The sequence below is a fragment of the Prionailurus bengalensis genome, chromosome A3 (assembly GCF_016509475.1).
Source record: "Prionailurus bengalensis isolate Pbe53 chromosome A3, Fcat_Pben_1.1_paternal_pri, whole genome shotgun sequence".
Lineage (NCBI taxonomy): Eukaryota > Metazoa > Chordata > Mammalia > Carnivora > Felidae > Prionailurus > Prionailurus bengalensis.
This window is the reverse complement of record NC_057354.1, coordinates 101,004,577-101,024,430: the sequence shown is the minus strand read 5'-3', so window position 1 is coordinate 101,024,430 and position 19,854 is coordinate 101,004,577. Positions and strand designations below refer to the sequence as shown.

At 41.8% G+C, this 19,854-nt stretch overlaps 1 protein-coding gene across 5 annotated transcripts in view; it reads left to right on the top strand.

Moving 5' to 3' along the window:
• Positions 1 to 19,854, top strand: part of REEP1 (receptor accessory protein 1) — a 112,923-nt gene that overhangs the window by 59,178 nt on the left and 33,891 nt on the right. For all 5 annotated transcript variants that reach the window (XM_043603911.1, XM_043603907.1, XM_043603909.1 and 2 more), the window contains exons 3-4: positions 9,652 to 9,728; positions 17,329 to 17,449. In XM_043603911.1, coding sequence (XP_043459846.1) covers positions 9,652 to 9,728; positions 17,329 to 17,449 — 198 coding nt within the window. The remainder of the gene's footprint in view (positions 1 to 9,651; positions 9,729 to 17,328; positions 17,450 to 19,854) is intronic.

The following is a 19,854-nucleotide window of genomic DNA, read 5'->3' as shown; positions in this document are numbered from 1 at the left end:
AGTTCGAGCCCCGCATCGGGCTCTGTGCTGAGGCTCAGAGCCTGTGCTCAGAGCCTGGAGCCTGTTTCAGATTCTGTGTCTCCCTCTCTCTCTGACTCTCTCTCTGACCGTTCATGCTCTGTCTCTCTCTGTCTCAAAAATAAATAAGCATTAAAAAAATTTAAAAAAAAAAGCAGAACTCAGAGGTTTGAGGGCAAAGAGAAAAATGTTGTGAATCCATTAGACCAGTGATTCTCAAACTTCAGTGTGCTTATGGAACGAACAGAGGGTTTTACTAAAATGTAGACGCTGATCCATTAGGTCTGGGGTGTGTCCTGAGATTCTGCATCTCTAATAAGTTCCTAGGTGATTCCAGTGGTCCTGGTCCATGAGCCACAAATTGAGTTGCAAGGAGCTGGCAAAAGGCCCAATCATAAGAAATACCACTCTCATTTCCTTGGTCCCTGAACCTTTAGATTCTGGCTCAGCTGCGGAAGCCTGTGTTGGTTACCGGTTCATGGAAGAAACTGCATCTTCCTGGGCAGTGCATCAACCACACAGAATGCTCACTGTTCCCACCTGGTTCTCTTCCTGAACTCTCCCAAAGCTGTTGCAACACAATTTAAGGCCAGCTGCCTCAGGGTAATGGAGGCAGAGGGGTGGGGGGGAGGGGGGGCATGGTAAGATCAGAGACTTCCAAAAGCATCACCCTATTAACAGTCTTGGATTTCTTTTGCTATAAAAGAAGGCTCTTGGTTAGAAAGAGTGTGGGGTGGCATGCATCAAAATGAAAAGGACACTGAGTCCACAGCTTACTCTGTGGCTGCCAGAAACCTTGGGGGGGGAAAGCAAGTCCACATGCAGAATAAATGAATGTTCCAGAAAAGACTCTCCTACTTTTTCTGTGGGGGAAGATGTCTGGTATGATGAGCCTGCTCCCAGGAGTCTGGCTGAGGCCATGAGATAGGGTACCATCACAGAGGTTTTTGCTGCTGCTGGCAGCTTGGTCTCTGAGCAGTGGTTGTGGTCAGGTCGGCCTTGGTGAGAGGGATTCCACATCGCTAAGCCCATCTGCTACCTCTGTCACTTCCCCATGGCCACTGGTTTATGAGCACATTGAACATGCCCTATCACCCTGAGGAAAGTGTCTTGCTGACATCCACAGGGCTTGTCATCTATCCTCTTGATTACCAAAAGCATCCCCTGCCATGGGGACCTTTTGGTGAGCATGAGCAAGAACCACAAATATCTAAATTCCGTGGGCCGATTCACATCATTCCTAAACCACTTTGACACCAGTCGCTCAGTCTTGTTCCTTCCAGGTACCTTACTATTTAGTCGATCCTTATCTGGTGTTTTAAAATGTACCTGGGATTTGTTGGGGCACCTGGATGGCTCAGTCGGATAAGCGTCCGACTTCGGCTCAGGTCATGATCTTGAGGTCTGTGAGTTCGAGCCCCATGTCAGGCTCTGCTAACAGCCTGCTAACAGCTAACAGCGAATTCTGTGACTCCTTCTCTCTCTGCCCCTCCCCTGCTCATGCTCTGTCTCTCTCTGTCTCAAAAATAAATAAAGATTTTTTTAAAAATTAAAAAAATAATAAAAAAATAAAACATACCTGGGATTTGTTTTCATCGGGTTAGGTAAGGCATGCAGACACAGAAATGACTGTCATGAAGGAAGAAGTTCTTACCATTTCCCAGAAGTAGGAGGCCCAGCATGCCAGGGAGGGCCACATGGGGGAACACCAGGGTCTGTCAGGAGTCAGAGGGAGCCACACTCTTTATTGTGGTGTCTTTGGCAAAGCCAAGGCTAAGCAGTGTAAGCAGGTTTAGGATTGGCTAGTTTGAGTAATTTCAGTGGGTTCTGGAGTGACTAGGGCTGGGGAATATTGGCTCAATCTGTGAGAGCTCTGTGAAGGAGGGAGTTTGGAGTATGGGATCTGGACTGGTCAGTTTGCATATGAAAGATGTGCTCCAGGGCAAGTCCTTTGCTATCTCTAAGTCTTGGCTAGTCTTGGGAGGGGTGGTCTTTCCCCAGCCAGTGAAACTTCAGATGCCAGAGGATCAGAAATACAGAAAATAAGAAAATACGGTTAATATACCTGGTGGCAGTGTAAAGGCATCACCTCAGGACATTTCTCCTTCCAGGCTAAGTGCACTGTTCAAAGTTCTGCCTGCAGGGGACTGTCACTTTTGCTACTCTCTCCAGGTCACCCCTGACTGTACAGATGTCTGCTGTGAGCTCATGCTAACAGATGGTGCAGAGTGATCTGTAAACCAGGCTCATATTTTTTCTTTCTCAGTCACAGGCATAGGTAATTCTCTGTGGGGCTGAAGCAAGGCTCGGATATGAAAGAGCGTGTGAAAGGCTCAAGAAATATTAGTGTGGCTGGTGTAGGGGAAGGTCCAAAGATGAGGTGAGGCAAAAGTGGTGACTAAGCCTACTACCTCCCCAGCCCATGGGGGAGGCCTTTTGAAGGCTGCCAGGAGTCCCAGGAGGTAGGGTCCGATGAGCTGTGCGATCTCAGCCTGCCTTTGTGGTTCATGAAAAGTGTCTAGGCTCTGCTTCCTACCCTCTTGCTATGGTCTAGAGTCTCAGCTCCTCACCTATCTCCTCACTCCTGAATCCTGCCCCTGACCAGTTGAGAGGGACTTCCCAGTCATGCTGTCAACGATCTATTCCTGAGTTGCTCCTGGACATTCCTTCTCAAATCAGCCTAGCTTCCTCTCTCTATTCTGGTGCTCTGTGTTCTGGATGCTGGCCCACTCAGGATTCCCCTCATCTTATAGTAAGTATTACATAGAATCCCTCAAACTTGGCAAGTTCTATTTCAAACCTTGGGGAAAAACAGCCATTACTTGGTTTCTCCGTGGCATGATGGGGAAAACCATTTCCTGGTAATTTATTTATGGTTTCCATCTCTGAGTCACATATTCCATTTACCCTGTTAGTCTCACTCAGCAAATCATTCTCAGACCCTTCTTTCTGCATAACAATATTTAAAGTGAAGGAGTGCATGATGGAAACTTCTTTAGGTTAACACTTCAAGCCTCCTCTTTGCCATGGCTCCCTCGTCTTTGTCCATAGTTTCAACCTCCCTTCTGAGATTTGGTCTTATCCTTTTATCAGGAACCTGTTAGGCATTCTTCTTGAATGTCCTCTCAGACTCTCCTCAACATTATGCAGCTCAACTTCCTCCCTAAATTGCCTTTTTCTTTACTTTCTTGCTGGTGTGAGTGGCTCCATATCACACTATGCCTTAGCTTCAGTAAGCCCCTTTCCCCCTATGTATACCCAGCCATCCATTCAACAGGCACTCATGGGAAACATCTATTGCCTTGCAAGCTGTCTAATTTTGTCTCTTCTCCTCAAAAAGCCACCTAAACCAGTATTTACCAAAGTATATTCTTTCTCAACATATAAAAACCATCCTTTCTTGGGGCATCTGGGTGGCTTAGTCTGTTAAGCATCTGACTTTGGCTCAGGTCATGATCTCACAGTTCTTGAGTTCGAGCCCCACATTGGGTGAGCTTGAGTCCTGCTTCCAGTGAGCACAAGCCCTGCTTCAGGTGAGCCCCACTTCTCTCTGTATCCCTCCTCTCTCTCTGCCCCTAATGGGATTCTCTCTCTCCCTCTACCTCTGCCCCTCAATCACTTGTACCCTCTCTCTCTCTCGAAACAAACAAACCAACAAAACCCATCGTTTCTTTCCCATTCACAAAGCCAACATTCTAATCGAGTCATTCAAAACATATCCCTGTAGTATCTACTATGTGCCAATAATGGTTTTAAATACTAGAGATATGCTGATGTACAAGAATAACTTGTCTCCACTCTTAGGGAGCTTACAATCTAGTAATAAAATCATAGAAATAAATAGGTACTTTCAAAGCAGACTGGTAAGTGTATGACAGGGAGCATGTATGACAGCGTGGGAGGAAGAAAGGAGGGGGTACTTACTCAAACTTTGGACACTTCCTTGAGAAAATGATATTTAGGCTGAGATCTGAGGGCTGAAATCTGTAGGCAAAAGAAGGTGCACTGTTCAGAGAACTGAAAGAGGTTCATTATAATTGGAGTGAAAATTTCAAGAAAGTATTGGGGTGGAAGGGAGCTTTTTATGGAAATAATGAGGGTTTCATTTATGCAAGGACTTGTAAACCAATTTAAGAACAACAACAGTAGTCTTAACAACAGTATGGCACTGTTGAAGACTTTAAAGTAGGAAGGAGAATCTCAAATTTGGATTTAAGAAGATCATTCTCACTGGAATATGGAGGATAGATTAGTAGATTTGATTAAAGGTCAGATTAGGTCAGGGGTTTAGAGACCAAGAAAAAGGCTGTAGTTCTATTCTAGATAGGAGATATTGGTGGTCTGAAGTAAGCAAATGGCAAAGGGGATGAAGAGAAGATAGATTCAACAGAAATAAGAGACAGGAAGTGACAGAACTTGATGATTGATTGGCTGTATTAGGTGAGGAATGCAGAGTTTTCCCAGGGAGATTGTCTTATTTAGAGTTAGAAGAGAATGTCTAGGACAAAGCCTTGTGGGTAAACTGGTGAACCTGAGAAGTAGCCAGAAAGTCAAGAAGGAAACCAGGACAGTTGTGGTGTTGGGGGAGCTTTTCAGAAAATGATAGCTTTGTACCCATCTGAAAGTCAAGCAAATTTAGTAAACAAACTGAAAAAGGGTCAGCTATACTCCCTTGAAGTATGTTATAAAGTGGGAACCCCAGTGAGAGCAGTATTAATTTAATGAATGTAGTGCACTGAGTAAGTGGAGGATGAGGAAGTAGACACTGTGAGTATAGATGACTCACTAGAGAAGTTTATAGCTAAGGGTTGTTTCAAGGAAAGGGATTTTTTATTGTTGTTATCATTGTCCTTTTTTTTTAAAGTTTATTTATTTTGAGAGAAAAAGAGAAAGTGGGGGCCGGGCAGAGAGAGATGAGGAGAGACGATCCCAAGCAGGCTCTGTGCTGCCAGGGCACAGATCCAGGGCTTGAACTCACAAGTGGTGAGATCATGACTTGGGCTGAAATAAAGAGTTGGATGCTTAATCAACTGAGCCACCCAGGTGCCCCTCATTGTCCTTTGTTTTTAATTGAAGATATTAAAGCATGGTTCGAGTGCTAAGAAGAAAAAGACAATAGAGTGGGAAATCAGGCTCCTGGTTGTGTACCTGGATACCATTGTTGGGAATTCCTGGATCCTGGGCCCTAGCATGCCTTGAAATGTACAGTTGGAAAGACCTTTTTTGCCCCCTACTGACAGTCTTGTTCTGCTGCAGGTACTCTTGATAACATGTAGTCTCTGAGACAGTAGTTACTTTTGATGGATTAAACCAGGGTGGTTACCAGGGGACAGTCATTTTTCTGAATAAAGAAGACCTCTAAATAATCTCTTGAGCCACATGTTTCAGAATCACAACAACAATGTGCATTCACCAGAACTGCCTTTATTTTTGAAAGATATTTTTTGCTGGGTATAGAATTCTAGGTTGATTTATTTTCTTTCAGCACTTTAAATATGTTATTTTATTTCTTCTGGTATTCATCATTTCCTATGAAAAGTCATCTATTGTTGTTCCCCTGTAGGTAGTATGTATTTCCCCCCACCTCTTAAGATTTTCTTTTTCAGCAATTTTACTGTGATGTGCCTGGGTGTGGTTTTTTTTGTATTTATCTTGTTTGAGGTTTTCTGAGCTCTCTGGTTCTTTGGATTTGCTATTTTTGATTGATTCTGGAGAATTCAGTCATTATTTCTTAAAATAATTTTTATGTCCCATTCTCTTTTTCCTCTGAAAATTCCTATTCCATATATGTTAGTTCTTGATGCTGTTCCATAGGTATTGAGCCTCTGTTTTTTCCAATCTATATTTTTGTCTTATTGACTTATTGTCTTGTACTCAAGTTCACAGATCCTTTCTTTTGTTGCATCCAGTCTGCTCTTGATTCTGTTAAGTAATTTAAAAAATTTCAAATATTCTGTTTTTCAGTTTTAGGGTATCATTTGGTTCTTTTTAAAGAGTTTCCTTCTTTCTCTTGAAATTCCTCATCTCTTCACTCATTATATCTACTTTTTCCTATAGATTGTTTAACATATTTATATTTTTCAAGAAAAATAATATTGAATCCTACCTTGTCCTCCTAGGATAAGTGTCTTGTTAAGTGGTGACAGAAGAAAAATTTAGGTTTCATAAAAAAAGATTTGTTAATAAGTTGTTATGTATTTGTATATCTTTTTTGGTGAGGTGTTCAGATATTTTGCCCAGTTTTTAATTGGGTTGTTTATTTTTTATGAGATTTTTATGAGTTTAAGAGTTCTTTGTATTTTTGGATATGGGTTCTTTATCAGATATATGTATTGAAAATATTTTCTCCCACTTTGTGGCTTATCTTTTAATTATCTTAACAGTGTCTTGCAGAGCAGAAGTTTTTAATTTTAATGAAGTCCAAATTATGAATTTTTTTCTTCCATGGTTCATGCTATTGCTGTTGTATTTGAAACGTCATTGCCAAGCCCAAGGTCACCTAGGTTTTCTTCTGTGTTATCTTCTAGAAGTTTTATAGTTTTGCATCTTCCTTTAGGCCTATGATACATTTGGAGTTAATTTTTGTGAAAGTTGTAAGACCAGTGCCTAGATTCATTCATTTATTTATTCACTCATTTTCTTATTCACTTACTAATTTACTTATCTTTTTTTTTTTCCAACGTTTTATTTATTTTTGGGACAGAGAGAGACAGAGCATGAACGGGGGAGGGGCAGAGAGAGAGGGAGACACAGAATCGGAAACTTTACTTATCTTTTTATTTCATGTGATGTCCAGTTGTTCTAGCACCATTTGGGGGAGAAAAAAAACACTATTCTTTCTCCATTGAATTGCCTGTGCTGCTATGTCAAAGATCGATTAACTATACTTATAGGGTCTATTTCTGGGCTCTCTATTATATTTCTCTATTCTAAAAATAGATCTATTTATCTATTCCTTTAGCAATAACACTGTCTTGATCATTGTAGCTTTATAGTAAGTCTTGACGTCAGATAGCGTCAGGCCTACAACTTTGTTCTTCTTCAGTATTATGTTGGCTATTCTTGGTCTTTCACCTTTCCAGATAAACTTTAGAATCAGTTTGTTCACATCCACAAAAGGATTTGCTGACATTTTGATTTAGATTCATTGAATCTATAGATTAACTGGGGAGGAACTGACATTTTGACAATATTGAGTCTTCCTGTCCCTGAACATAGAATATGTCTCCATTTATTTAGCTCTATTTTGATTTCTTTCTTCAGAGTTTGTAGTTTTCTTCATATAGATCTTTTATATATTTTGTTAGATATATTCCCGAGAAATTCATTTTTTTGCTGCTAATGTAAATGATACTGTTTTTTTAACTTTCAAGTTCCATTTGTCCAGATGTTTAGAAATGCAATTGACTTTTATATATTAACCTTATATCCTGTAATCTTGCTGTAAGGTTATGTTACATTCTTGTAAAGAATGTTGAGTTTTGTTCTAGTAGGTAGTTAAACTCATCTTGATCTTATGGCAGCTAAATTTTACGTTTTATTGGGGCAAGGGTATTTCAGTTTTGTCCGTAGTCTTAGAGCTGATCTCTTAGTCCTGGGATGTAATGTTTCTTCCTAAGGTATGGCCTTTTAGATGTTTCAGTGGAGATTCTCGAATGTTTACCAAGTTCCTCTAACTTGGCAGGACTTGAACTCCAAACTCTGTTTCTACTACAGTGGGGTGAAATTAAATTTCTGCTCAACTTTTTCAGCTTTCCATCTTTGTTTTTTCTCAGAAACCTTGGAGTATTACCTGATTCTGTGCAATTCAGGGGCCAGGCAAATATTTAAAGGGAATTTATATGTGGATTTTGTGTCCTGCCCCCTTATAGCATCCCTGTCTGTGATTTTTTTCCCTCTTAATTTCCAACATTTCTAGGGTCTCAAATTTCATTCTGCAGTTCCTCAGGCAAAAAGATAATGAGTTTCTTCCTGGGGCACCTGGGTGACTCAGTCAGTTAAGTATCCACCTCTTGATTTTGGCTCAGCTGATGATTTCATGGTCATGGGAACTAGCCCTGTGTTCAGCTCTGCACTGGGTATGGAGCCTGCTTAAGATTCTCTTTCTTCTTCTCCTTTTGCCCCTCCCCTGTTCATGCACATATGCATGTCACTCTCTTTAAAAAAAAAAAAGCAGGGGCGCCTGGGTGGCGCAGTCGGTTAAGCGTCCGACTTCAGCCAGGTCACGATCTCGCGGTCCGTGAGTTCGAGCCCCGCGTCGGGCTCTGGGCTGATGGCTCAGAGCCTGGAGCCTGTTTCAGATTCTGTGTCTCCCTCTCTCTCTGCCCCTCCACCATTCATGCTCTGTCTCTCTCTGTCCCAAAAATAAATAAAACGTTGAAAAAATTTTTTTTAAAAAGAAAAGAAAAGAAAAGGACTATGGGTTTATTCTTGAGTTCTATCTGCTCCATGATTTGCCAGCTGGGGATTGTTCCCAGCCAAATTAACATGGATCTATCTGGTATGGTTTCCTTATTTTAAGAGTTGAATCCCTTCCAGTTTCTGCCAGCTTTTGATAGTTTTCTAGTACCTTCAAACAGTTGTTTTTAAATATTTTGTTTAGGGGTGCCTGGGTGACTCATTCAGTTAAACACCCGACTTTGGTTCAGGTTATGATCTCACAGTTCGTGAGTTTGAGCCCCACATCGGGCTCACTGGTATCAGCGCAGAGCCTGCTTCAGATCCTCTGTTCCCTTCACTCTCTGCCCCTCCTACACTTGTGCTCTCTCTCTCTCTTTCAAAAATAAGCAAACATTAAAAAAATTAAATATTTTGTTTAGAGTTTGTTATCATTGTTGGCAGGAAAGCTAGTCAAATACCTCACTCCACCATGACCAGAAACTAGAAGGAGAAGACTAAGGAATTTGGACTTTATTCTGCAGTCTGGGAGATTTTAAGTTAGGGAGTAGTCTGATAAGTTTTTGGTTTTGGGAGATTAGTATAGAGGTTGTTTATAGGATGGGTTGGTGGGAGCGGGGGGAAGCCCTAAGACAAAGGAAGCAGTTAGAAGACTGTTGGAGTAGTTCAGGAGATAGGTGACGAAGACTCTACTGGGGGAGAGAGGCAGTTGAAATGGATAGAGATGTTCACGTGGGAGAGACTTTTTTAAAAAGATCCAGTTTCTGTGAGGAGTTGTGAGACTTTTCCACAGGAAAGCTTTCTTAAGTGACCACCATTACATACCAGAAAGTCTCATCTGGTTAAAGTTCTTTCCAAAGTGTGTCTCTCCAGTGTAAACTCTGGAGAGTTTACTAACCTGGTGTTAGTCTTGGAAAAAATGGCCTAACTGAATCCTGAGTCACTCCTGGTCTGCAGGTCCCCCTAGCTTACCTGAGGGCTACTGAAGGTCACCCAGAGACTACTTGGACCTGGAGCCCGGATCACTTGTGGAAAAAGTGTGTTTGCCTCCAGACCCAAGGCCTGGAGTGGAACTGGACACAGGTTATGGAAGAATAGGGAGAAGGGGTTACAAATGCTGGATACACTACCGGAACATACCTCATTGTCCACTTTTTCTTCTTCTTCTTGATGTTGGGCAGCTGGCCATTTAGCCCTGACGTTTTCTACTAGCTTTGTTGCTTTCTCTTTCAACAGGTCAAATGGATGATGTACTGGATTATATTTGCACTTTTCACCACAGCAGAGACATTTACCGACATCTTCCTCTGTTGGTAAGTTACTCCAGGAACTGGGACTTTTCAAGGGAAGATGTTGCCTTGTGTCAGTGGAGAGATGGGAAAGGTCTGAAAGCAGTCTCAAACCTTACTTCAGAACAGAAAAGCAAGTGCAGGATGTTAACTGGGATATTTTTAATAAATTAGTCTGTAAAGTCTTCAAGTAAATATTTATTCAGTGACTTTATAAGAGCAGGTATTTTTCTTAAAATACAATGATATAATGATGGACAGAATAAGGAGTTCCTCAGTTAATTGAGTTAGTAAAGAAGCATTCAGATGTCAAAAAAAGGCAAAGAAAGCAGTATACAAAAGTTTCTCCTTAACTAATAAAACTGGGTTTCTTTCAAACACCATTCACTCTTGCCATAACTACTATTTACAGCTGTATATACTTTTTAAATATTTATTTAAATATTTCTTTCTTTTTTAAACAATGATATTATAGTATATGTAACGGTTCTCACTTTGCTTATTAAATTTATTTTTTAAACACTTTCGTATAAGCATAAATAGATCTACATATTTTTTCAATGGCCACATGGAATTTCATGGTATAGATGGACCATAATTTATTTAATCAATCCCCTTTGGATGAAGAAAATTTTCCCTTTATAAACAATGCAGCTATTACAGCAATGGAGCAAGTAAAAATTGTAAGCTAGGTCTATGTATTGATATACTGCATCTTCTTAGGTGAGAGAGACTATGAATAATATATAGTATCTTATTTACATTGAAAGGGCCTGGGTTTCTCTGTACATATGTGAATATATACTAAAAGTAGTTTGGAAATACCCATCAGTTAACCAGAGGTATTTTTGCAACTTGGAATCATGGGGTTGGTTTTGTATTTGCTGTTTTGCATGAATGTTATACCATGATCAGTTATCGTCGGAGAAAATAGTAAAAATAGTTCCATTTTGGAGAAAGTCCATACCCAAAAAGGAGCAGTATGAATTTATCCTCCAGGATGTCACAGGCCAAGGGCCAGACCTGAACACCGTTTCTGTGAATCCTATTTGGTTTTGTTTTTTTAAGTTTATTTATTTATTCTCCAGCACAAGCTGGAGAAGGGCAGAGAGAGAGAGAGAGAGAGAGAGAGAGAGAGAGAGAATTCACACAGCACAGAGCCTGATGCAGGGCTCAAACCTGAGAACCATGAGATCATGACCTGAGCCAAAACTGAGAGTCAGATGCTTAACCAACTAAGCCACCCAGGCGTCCCCTGTGAATCCTATTTTGAATCAGTGGTCTTAATGACCTTAGTATATAGTTTCTTCCCTGAGGGATCCCAGCTTTCACTTCCACTGGGAGAAATAGATGTCTTAACCATTGTGGCCTCAAGCTGTAGGGAAGAAATGTGGATTGCCTAATTTAACAAGTTTGTGCCATCCTGCACTGCCCTGCCCCCAGATAAATAACAGACTCAGGATGGGGCTGAGTCTCTGGGAGTGAAGAAAGAGCTCTGCTGAGCTATTTTTCATCTTCCCCAGGTCCAGGGGCTGGCAGTACGAGTCAGACCCCATATTGTTCAGAGCTGCATTGGGGAGGCTCTTGTGTCCCATGGAGATGAGAGCAACAGGCTAGGCCCAGTGAAGGACTGTATAGCCATTTAAGCATCATGGCTAGCACCTCATGGCTAAGTCTTCCCTCTTAACAATGTCCTGTGCCTGGTGCTGAGTGGCCTCCTGTCCTCCTATCCCTCCTCATGAACTTCAAGGGGGATAGTGTTAGTCTTATGAGCTCTTTCTCAGGGACATCGGCATTTCAGTCTCACTGCTTTTGACTAAGTGAAAATCCAGTCTAATGATGGATGTGCCCCTCCCTGGTAGCTGGACTATGTTTTTACCCATGGCCCTGGAACTTTAGAGTTTCATACCTAATAAATGCTTAGCAACTATTTCTGGAGTTGATTTGATTTTGATTTTGGGAAGTATATTAGCTTTCCATTGCTGCTGTAACAAACTGTCACAAATTTAGGAGCTTAAAGCCACAGAAATGTATCATTTCAGTTTCTATGAGTCAGAAGTCCAGGTAGAATCAACTAAGTCCTCTGCTTAGGGACTCACAAGGCCAAAATCGGTGTGGGCCAGTCTGGGCTCTTATCTGGAGACTTGGGGGGAGAGTCTACTTCAGGCTCATTTTGATTGTTGGCAGAATTCAGTTCCTTGTGGCTGTAAGACTGAGGTCCCCATTTCCTTGGCATGCCTCCTTTTGTCTTCAAGCCAACAATGGCGTGTCAATCCTTTTCATGCTTCAAATTTCCGCCTTCTGCTACCAGCCAGAGAAAGGTCTCTCCTTTTGCTTTTAAGGGATCATGTTATTAGATTAGGCCTACCCCAATAACCCAATATAATTTCCTATTTTAAAGTCAGCTGATTAATAATCTCAGTTACATCTTCAGAATCCCTTTTACCATGTTAAGGGAACAAAGTCTGGGAGTAACATCAGAATGAGAAAGTCATAGGACCAAAATTCTGCCTACCACAGGAGGGCCTCTGATACCTGGTGTATTGGGCATGTGTGCACAGGTATGGGTAGAATCCCTCTCTTCCTGATCCACGTGGAGGCCTCATCTGGCCCATCTTAGTGGTAGCTGCCCAGGAGGCTTATGGGTGGGAAGTGAAGGTGTTGCCCATCTCCTGGCCCCCCTAGCGCTGCTTCTGCAGGGAAGAGGTTGGGAACCTTCCCTGCCGGCTTTATCCTACAGCCTGGTCATGCCCTCAGACTGCTTTCTCTTTTTCTGCCAACCTCCAGCCATTATAGGTCATAGTTGTCTTCCGGCAGAATCTTCGTAATCCTTCCTCCTTCTTGCTCTGGGAATGGCGCAGAACAGGCTGATCACACAGACAGAGCCCTATTTCCCTTTCAGGGATATGGACACCAGCTGAGCAGCTCTGACCTCTCTTTATAATGAGAGAGAAAGAGAGAGATTGCTGTTTTTTCCTGGAAGCACCTTCTGGCTTCCTGGGGAGCATCGTTAACTTTGGTTCACTTCCAGGACTGGAGATGGCCCCTCACTCCTCACTCATCCTCACTCCTCTCTCTCCGCCCCTCCCCTGGGGCAGTTTTCTCTTCATAGTTCAGACTTTCTATCTTGATGTAAACAGCAATTATATATGGTCACAGAACAGATAGACGGTGGCTTGCTTCATAATTTCTACAGGTGATTTAATTTAGTTTTTTTTTTTTTAGTTTCTTTTTTTTTTAATTTTTTTTTAATGTTTATTTATTTTTGAGACAGAGAGAGACAGAGCATGAACGGGGAGGGTCAGAGAGAGGGAGACACAGAATCCAAAACAGGCTCCAGGCTCTGAGCTGTCAGCCCAGAGCCTGACGCGGGGCTCGAACTCACAGACCACGAGATCATGACCTGAGCTGAAGTCGGCCGCTTAACCGACTGAGCCACCCAGGCGCCCCTAGTTTTTTTTTTTTTTAACAATTATAAAATACTATATCACATGGCAAAATGAAATTGAAACAGTACACCAAAAAAGTAAGTCCCTCCTCTCTCCAGGCCTTCAGTCTGTCTCCCCAGGGGCACCCCTGTTAAAAGTTACTTGTGTTCTCTTCCAGAAATTTTCTGTATTCATTAATTGCATGTATTTTGACAATTCAATCACTTGTCCAACCCTCTTAGAAAATAGCTATGGGAATGCAAGCTGGTGCAGCCACTCTGGAAAACAGTATGGAGGTTCCTCAAAAAACTAAAAATGGAACTACCCTACAACCCAGCAATTGCACTACTAGGCATTTATCCATGGGATACAGGTGTGCTGTTTCAAAGGGACACGTGCACCCCCATGTTTATAGCAGCACTATCAACAGTAGCCAAAGTATGGAAAGAGGCCAAATGTCCATCAATGGATGAATGGATAAAGAAGATGTGGTATATATATACAATGGAGTATTACTCAGCAATCAAAAAGAATGAAATCTTGCCATTTGGAACTATGTGGATGGAACTGGAGGGTATTATGCTAAGTGAAATTAGTCAGAGAAAGACAAAAATCATATGACTTCACTCATATGAGGACTTTAAGAGACAAAACAGATGAACATAAGGGAAGGGAAACAAAAATAATATAAAAACATGGAGGGGGACAAAACAGAAGAGACTCATAGATATGGAGAACAAACTGAGGGTTACTGGAGGGGTTGTGGGAGGGGCGATGGGCTAAATGGGTAAGGGGCATTAAGGAATCTACTCCTGAAATCATTGTTTCACTATATGCTAACTAATTTGGGTGTAAATTTTAAAAAATAAAAAATAAAATTAAAAAAAAGCAAAGGGACAGAAATCTTTTGGAGGTGATGGACATATGTACTTCCTGTGGTGATGGTATCATGGGTATATGCCTATGTCCAAACTCATCAAAATGTATACATTAAATATGTGCAACTTTCTGTATATTGAGGATAAAAGGTTGGAAAAAATAACAGCGATAAAATAAAATAAAAAAAAATTGAAAAAAATAGTTAGCCCTCAGGAGTGTGAAAGTGTAACATCAGAAGTGTGGAAGTCTGTACCTCCCACATACACCCAAGAGCTATGCACCTGCATCTAGGGGAGACAGTACATCCTAGAGTTCTGGACAGTTCAAGGGTTAATCATTAAGGAATGATCAGGGTCCTTCTCCACTTCTTGGTGAAGGCTGGGACTGTGGTAGATCAGTTGGAAAGTGACCTGGTTGGTGGTGATTGCATTGGTGGAACCAAGTGGGCCCAAGGTGTCTGCGAAACACAGGGTCTGAGTGACTCAACTGGGAGCCCCTTATGATACCTGATGAGGGCCTGGTGCGATAATTCCAGAGGCAGTTTGAGATAATCCCCAAAGTATACTGTTAATTGCGTGTTGGGGTGGGGGGTGGGGGGAAGGGGTTATAGAATGTTAATGTGTATATTTGGGGGGGTGAGAAAGGAGCCATATATACCCACACGATTTTATATCTTAGGCATCTGAAGTTTACTACTGATAATGATTTTGCTTTTGGAAAAGGGACTAAGGGTCTGGGATGGGAAGGAGAGTCTTTGTTGTATACTCTTCTGGATATTTGGATTTTTAAAACTATATATGCATGCATTACCTGTTTTGAAAAAAAACACATCTTTTACGTAAGCAACAAAAGCACTGCCGTGTGACAGATCCTTTGGGATTATGTGTGTATCTTGTGTTGATGCCTGAGCTTGCTAGATTCATTTGCTTTCCCCTTGGGGTTGGCAAATACTTGTTTCCAAGACAAAATTTCCTCCATTATTAATCACTAGAGTGTTTAAGTGTGGGAGAATCATGCCTCTGTTCCTTCAGCCTCTTGTCTGTGATGGCTGTGAAACATTCAACAATCTCGACATGACAGTGTTCTCGAGTTGCTGAGGGAATATCCAGGAAGAGCCTGCCAGAGGCAGAAGAAGACAGACCAGAGACCTGGATGAGGAAAGCAGAGTGGGTGGAGCTGCTGATTTGGGGGTCCCGTGTGAGACTTGAAGGCTCTGAACTGACTTACCAGAAATTGCTCTTTATTTTCAGCTCCCTTGGTGGGGGAAGGGGGGCTGGGAAAGAAGGTACATGGGAGGAGCTTACTTTTCTGATTCTTCAGACTAGCACAGGTGTCCTTTTCCTTCAGAGTATCATGTTTTAAGAGTACCCAGGATTTGTTTTAATCAGGTACGGTAAAACGCATAGATGCAGAAATGACTGCCATGAAGGAAGAAGTTTGTTAAAATCACAGATCCCTAGAAACTGGAGGCACAGCACACCATGAGGTCAGTCAAGAGGCAGAAGTAGGAAGTGTGGGCAAGAACCTTTATTGTGGTTTCCATGGAAGGAGCACGCAAGGCAGAGTAAACATGTTTAGGATTAGCTGGACTGAATAATTTCAGTGGGCTCTGGGGTGAAGGGGCTGTCCTTTGGTGGCTGGGACCTGGCCCTGGGATGGTGAGGGCAGCTGGAGAGTGGCCCAGAGTGTGAGCTCACAAAAGAGGTGGTAGGGGTAAGGGCTCTGGATTCGTCAGTTTGCATATGAAAGGCTTGCTTGTGGGCGAGTTGTTTCCTATCTTTGGGAATTGGCTAATCCCAGGAGGGGCACCCTCTCCAGAGTCAGCAAGGACCCAAGATGTCAAAGCATCAGAATATAGAAAACAAAAAAGACATGGTATCAGTACACATCAGGACAGCCAAGTGTTGTTGCACAGGTTGTTCATAGAGCAAGATACCTGGCCAATGTGGCGAGTGGGGCTAAAGTTCAAATGAAGGCTCGTTCACTAGTCGTGTGCTCACAGGTCTGCATCCAGTTGAGGGGTGGCTTTTTCTTATATATACAAAGGCACCATGTGAGCTGGCAGAGACCCATTATAGCACTTGTCTCAGGTTGCTATTCTATATTATTTGTGATTATTTGATCAAACTGTTTTCCCGACTGGACTATCAGTTCCAAGGGTGCAAGAAAGTCTTGTCTGTTTCCCGCTAGACTAAAAGCTCCAACCAGGGATCAGGTCTTCTTTATTCACCATTGTCTACACAGTGCTCAGCGCAAGCTGACACTTGTTGGTGCTGGTCAGTGTTTCTGTGATGCATAAATGAATAGTGTGCAGGACTTCAGACTCTGGAGTTGTATGTTACCTGCACCCCGAACCCTTCTTTCTTTTGGCACCAAAAAGATCAAGCTCTTTTTGCCTGCCGTCGACTTACGCAGGGTGAGTAGCATCCTTTTTGCTGTCAAGAATTTGGCTCCTGTCCCAGCCAAGAAGGGGAGGCTTTCATTCTCAGTCTGAAGATTCTTTGTCAGCTCCTCCCTGTTATAAAGCCTTCAGGTGCTTGTGCTTTCTTGGCCACAAGTGAAGAGTGAGTGACTGGATGTAGGGCACAGAGGAACATAGCCTTCCGAACCTACAGGCTGTGGCTGGAGCCCCAGCTGCAACCTAAACAAGCAGAACCCTGCAAGAAACACGAGCAGTTGCCAGGCATAGCCCGCAGGGTGATGGCTGGAGACAACCTGGGTCCCTGGCTGGCTTTGACAAAAAATGAAAACAAGAACAGACTTTCCAAAGAAGCCTTGGGGGGCGCCTGGCTACCTCAGTCAGTAGAACATGTGGCTCTTGATCTTGGGGTTGTGAGTTTGAGTCCCATGTTGGGTATAGAGAGTACTTAAAAAAATTAAATCTTTAGGGGCACCTGGGTGGCTCGGTCAGTTAAGTGTCCAGCTTCGGCTCAGGTCATGATCTCACGGCATGTGAGTTCAAGCCCTGTGTCGGGCTCTGTGCTGACAGCTCAGAGCCTGGAGCCTGCTTCGGATTCTGTGTGTGTGTCTCTCTCTCTCTCCCCTCCCCTGCTCACATTCTGTCTCTCTCCTTCAAAAATAAATAGACGTTAAAAAAAAATTAAAAATAAAAATTAAATCTTTAAAAAAAAATAGAGGCCTTGGGCTTTTGCTCTGTGTTTGCAAGTGTACGCGTATAGCTTCATGGGTGGAGAAAGGAGGAATCTGGGAGCCTTGCAGCCTTGGGCAGGCATGAGAGGTGCTGGGCTCGTCCTTCATAGGCCCAGGCAGTGTTGCTGAGAACCTAACAGAACGTGTATTTTCTCATCTCTCTCCAGGTTTCCATTCTATTATGAACTAAAAATAGCATTTGTCGCCTGGCTGCTGTCTCCCTACACAAAAGGCTCCAGCCTCCTATACAGGAAGTTTGTACATCCCACGCTGTCTTCAAAAGAAAAGGTAATTTATGCTGCTAAGCCTTTGTCACTCCTTCCAGCGAGTAAAAAATTTAAAAGTGATAAGTAAAAAGGACAGAGTGTTTTATTGTAGGGGACCCTAGATTGTCCCGTATTTGCCCCCAACAATTTGTTCCTTCTAATCTTCTTTTTAATCTACTTTTTGACATGTTTAGAAATAGTGGTGAAATCCTCAAAAAGATGTTATTTATCATTACTTGCTAAAAAACATTTGCATACCTTGCAACAAAAAACAACAAAAGATTTGCTCATAATTCAACTCCCTAACCTGAATTTCCTTCCTTTTATCATGCTCAGCTCCTGTCCTTCTATAGATCTGATTTTTACATAGACTATTAAAAATCACTTTTAAAACTTAACATAGAAAAGTGGAGGCATAAAGAGATTAAATGCCTTGAGCGTGTACCCAGGCAGCTACCAACAGAGACTGGAAGATAATAAATTTCTTGTGCAGGGTTGCTTTATTGTTCAGTGATACAATATGTGTTACCAGTGGAACCCCTGCTGTTTTTGTAATTATTGGTTGGTAAGTACTAATGAGAACAGTCATAATAATTTGTTCATGCTGTTTACCTTTTGTGTTTATTTTGCATCAAAGTACTTCACAAACATCTTGGCAATGAAAATATAGATTTGTCTAATGTCAGAGATGGGAAAAATAAGACAGGGGAAAATTGCAGGAAAGGGTCAGTAATAAGTAAGAATTCAAGTAAGAATTAGAACTTATATCTCTTGAAAAGAAATTTAATTCTAAGCTTCTTATAAGACAATGTCACTGTCTGTAAGATGATTTTTTTGTTTAACATCTCTGCTGAACTTAATTTGCTGGATTTGCTTTCAGTGACTTGTTCTATAGTGTTTTGGTTTTTTTTTTTTTAAGGTTTCATACAATAATGAATGCAAAGTCCATTATCCATTACCTCTGCCTCACTAATTTGTTTTGGTAACTTCTTTTTTATGGATAGCAGTCTATTAAACCTTTCTTTAAAATAAAATTTTAAGTGAACCAAAAAAAAACACAAACAAACCCAAATACCTAAAAACAACAAAAACACTTAATATACATATAATATTTGTGTCTGAGATCTTAAACATGTTTGCACATAAGCCGTTTGTACTTGATCTTGATTCATGATTCATGAACACCACAATACATAGAGATGGATTTCTTCTTTTGACTTCTTGTCTTAGAATAAATTGCCAAGGGTGGGATTATTGAGCCCAATATTGTATCATTCATTAATTATATTACATGACCTTCTAAACTGATTGGGATATGATTCTTAACATAAAATAGGAGCACTGTAGGTGGCTTTGTGTATCAATTTCTGTTGTCTCTGAAAGTTGAGTACTTTGGACTTCTCAGGGGAAGCTTTGAGGGAACATGTTAATTGCATGAGCAGACTACTATAGACATTTCTGAGAACCCTTTTAGGAACTAGGATACAGCACTGCCTGTCTCAGAAGGGTGGGTTTTGAGGAATAGGATCTCCCTCTTCCCCTGGTTGTCAAATCCCTACTCTTTCCGTTTCCCTTTCCCCAGATGCTGGGCTCACCCTGAAGCCTCCAATCTAATTTCCATTGAAGTGAAGGTGGCTGACTTAAGAGCTGCCAAGAATCCCTACCAGAGTCAGTCAGGGGTCACAATGAAAACTTAGTGTGGTGACTTCCTGGGGAAGCCTTAAACCAGGAATGCACAGGGGGTTGACTCACCCACGATATGCCTCAAAGCAAAGGAAATGCACTAATGTGCTGAACTTCAAATGAGCCTGAGGCCAGGTGTCGTTGTGTTACTGAACTCCGAAATGAGCTACTGTAAGTTACAAAACAGCTGTTCTCCTTCAACAGTGATAACAACTCAAACGTAACAAACAGAAAGAAAAAGCCAGCGTTGAAGCAGATCTAAAGTAAACCATTATTTTTGCCCCTGAAGGAGAGAGACTTCAATCCTTTTTCCAACCTCCCTCTTACCCTGGGGATGATGCTGCATGACTTCTCATCTCTGCTTTTATTTCATTATCTGTAAAAATGATCTCCCTTAGCAACAAAAATAGCACTAGTATCTCTTTCTGTGTCCTAATATCTCCCCTCAATATCTTACATGGAGAGGTATTTGGATATAGTATTTAATAGTTACAGAATAGTAGAATTTTATTTTATTAAAGTTTATTTATTTTGAGAGAGAGAGAGAACACGTGCAGGGGAGGGGCAGAGAGAGAGAGAGAGGGAGAGAGAGAATCCCAAGCAGGTTCCATGCTGGCAGTGCAAAGCCCAATGCGGGGCTCGAACTCACAAACCATGAGATCATGACCTGAGCCGAAATCAAGAGTCAGACTGACTGAAGTACCCAGGCACTTCTTAAGAATTGTAGAATTTTAGAACTGCAAG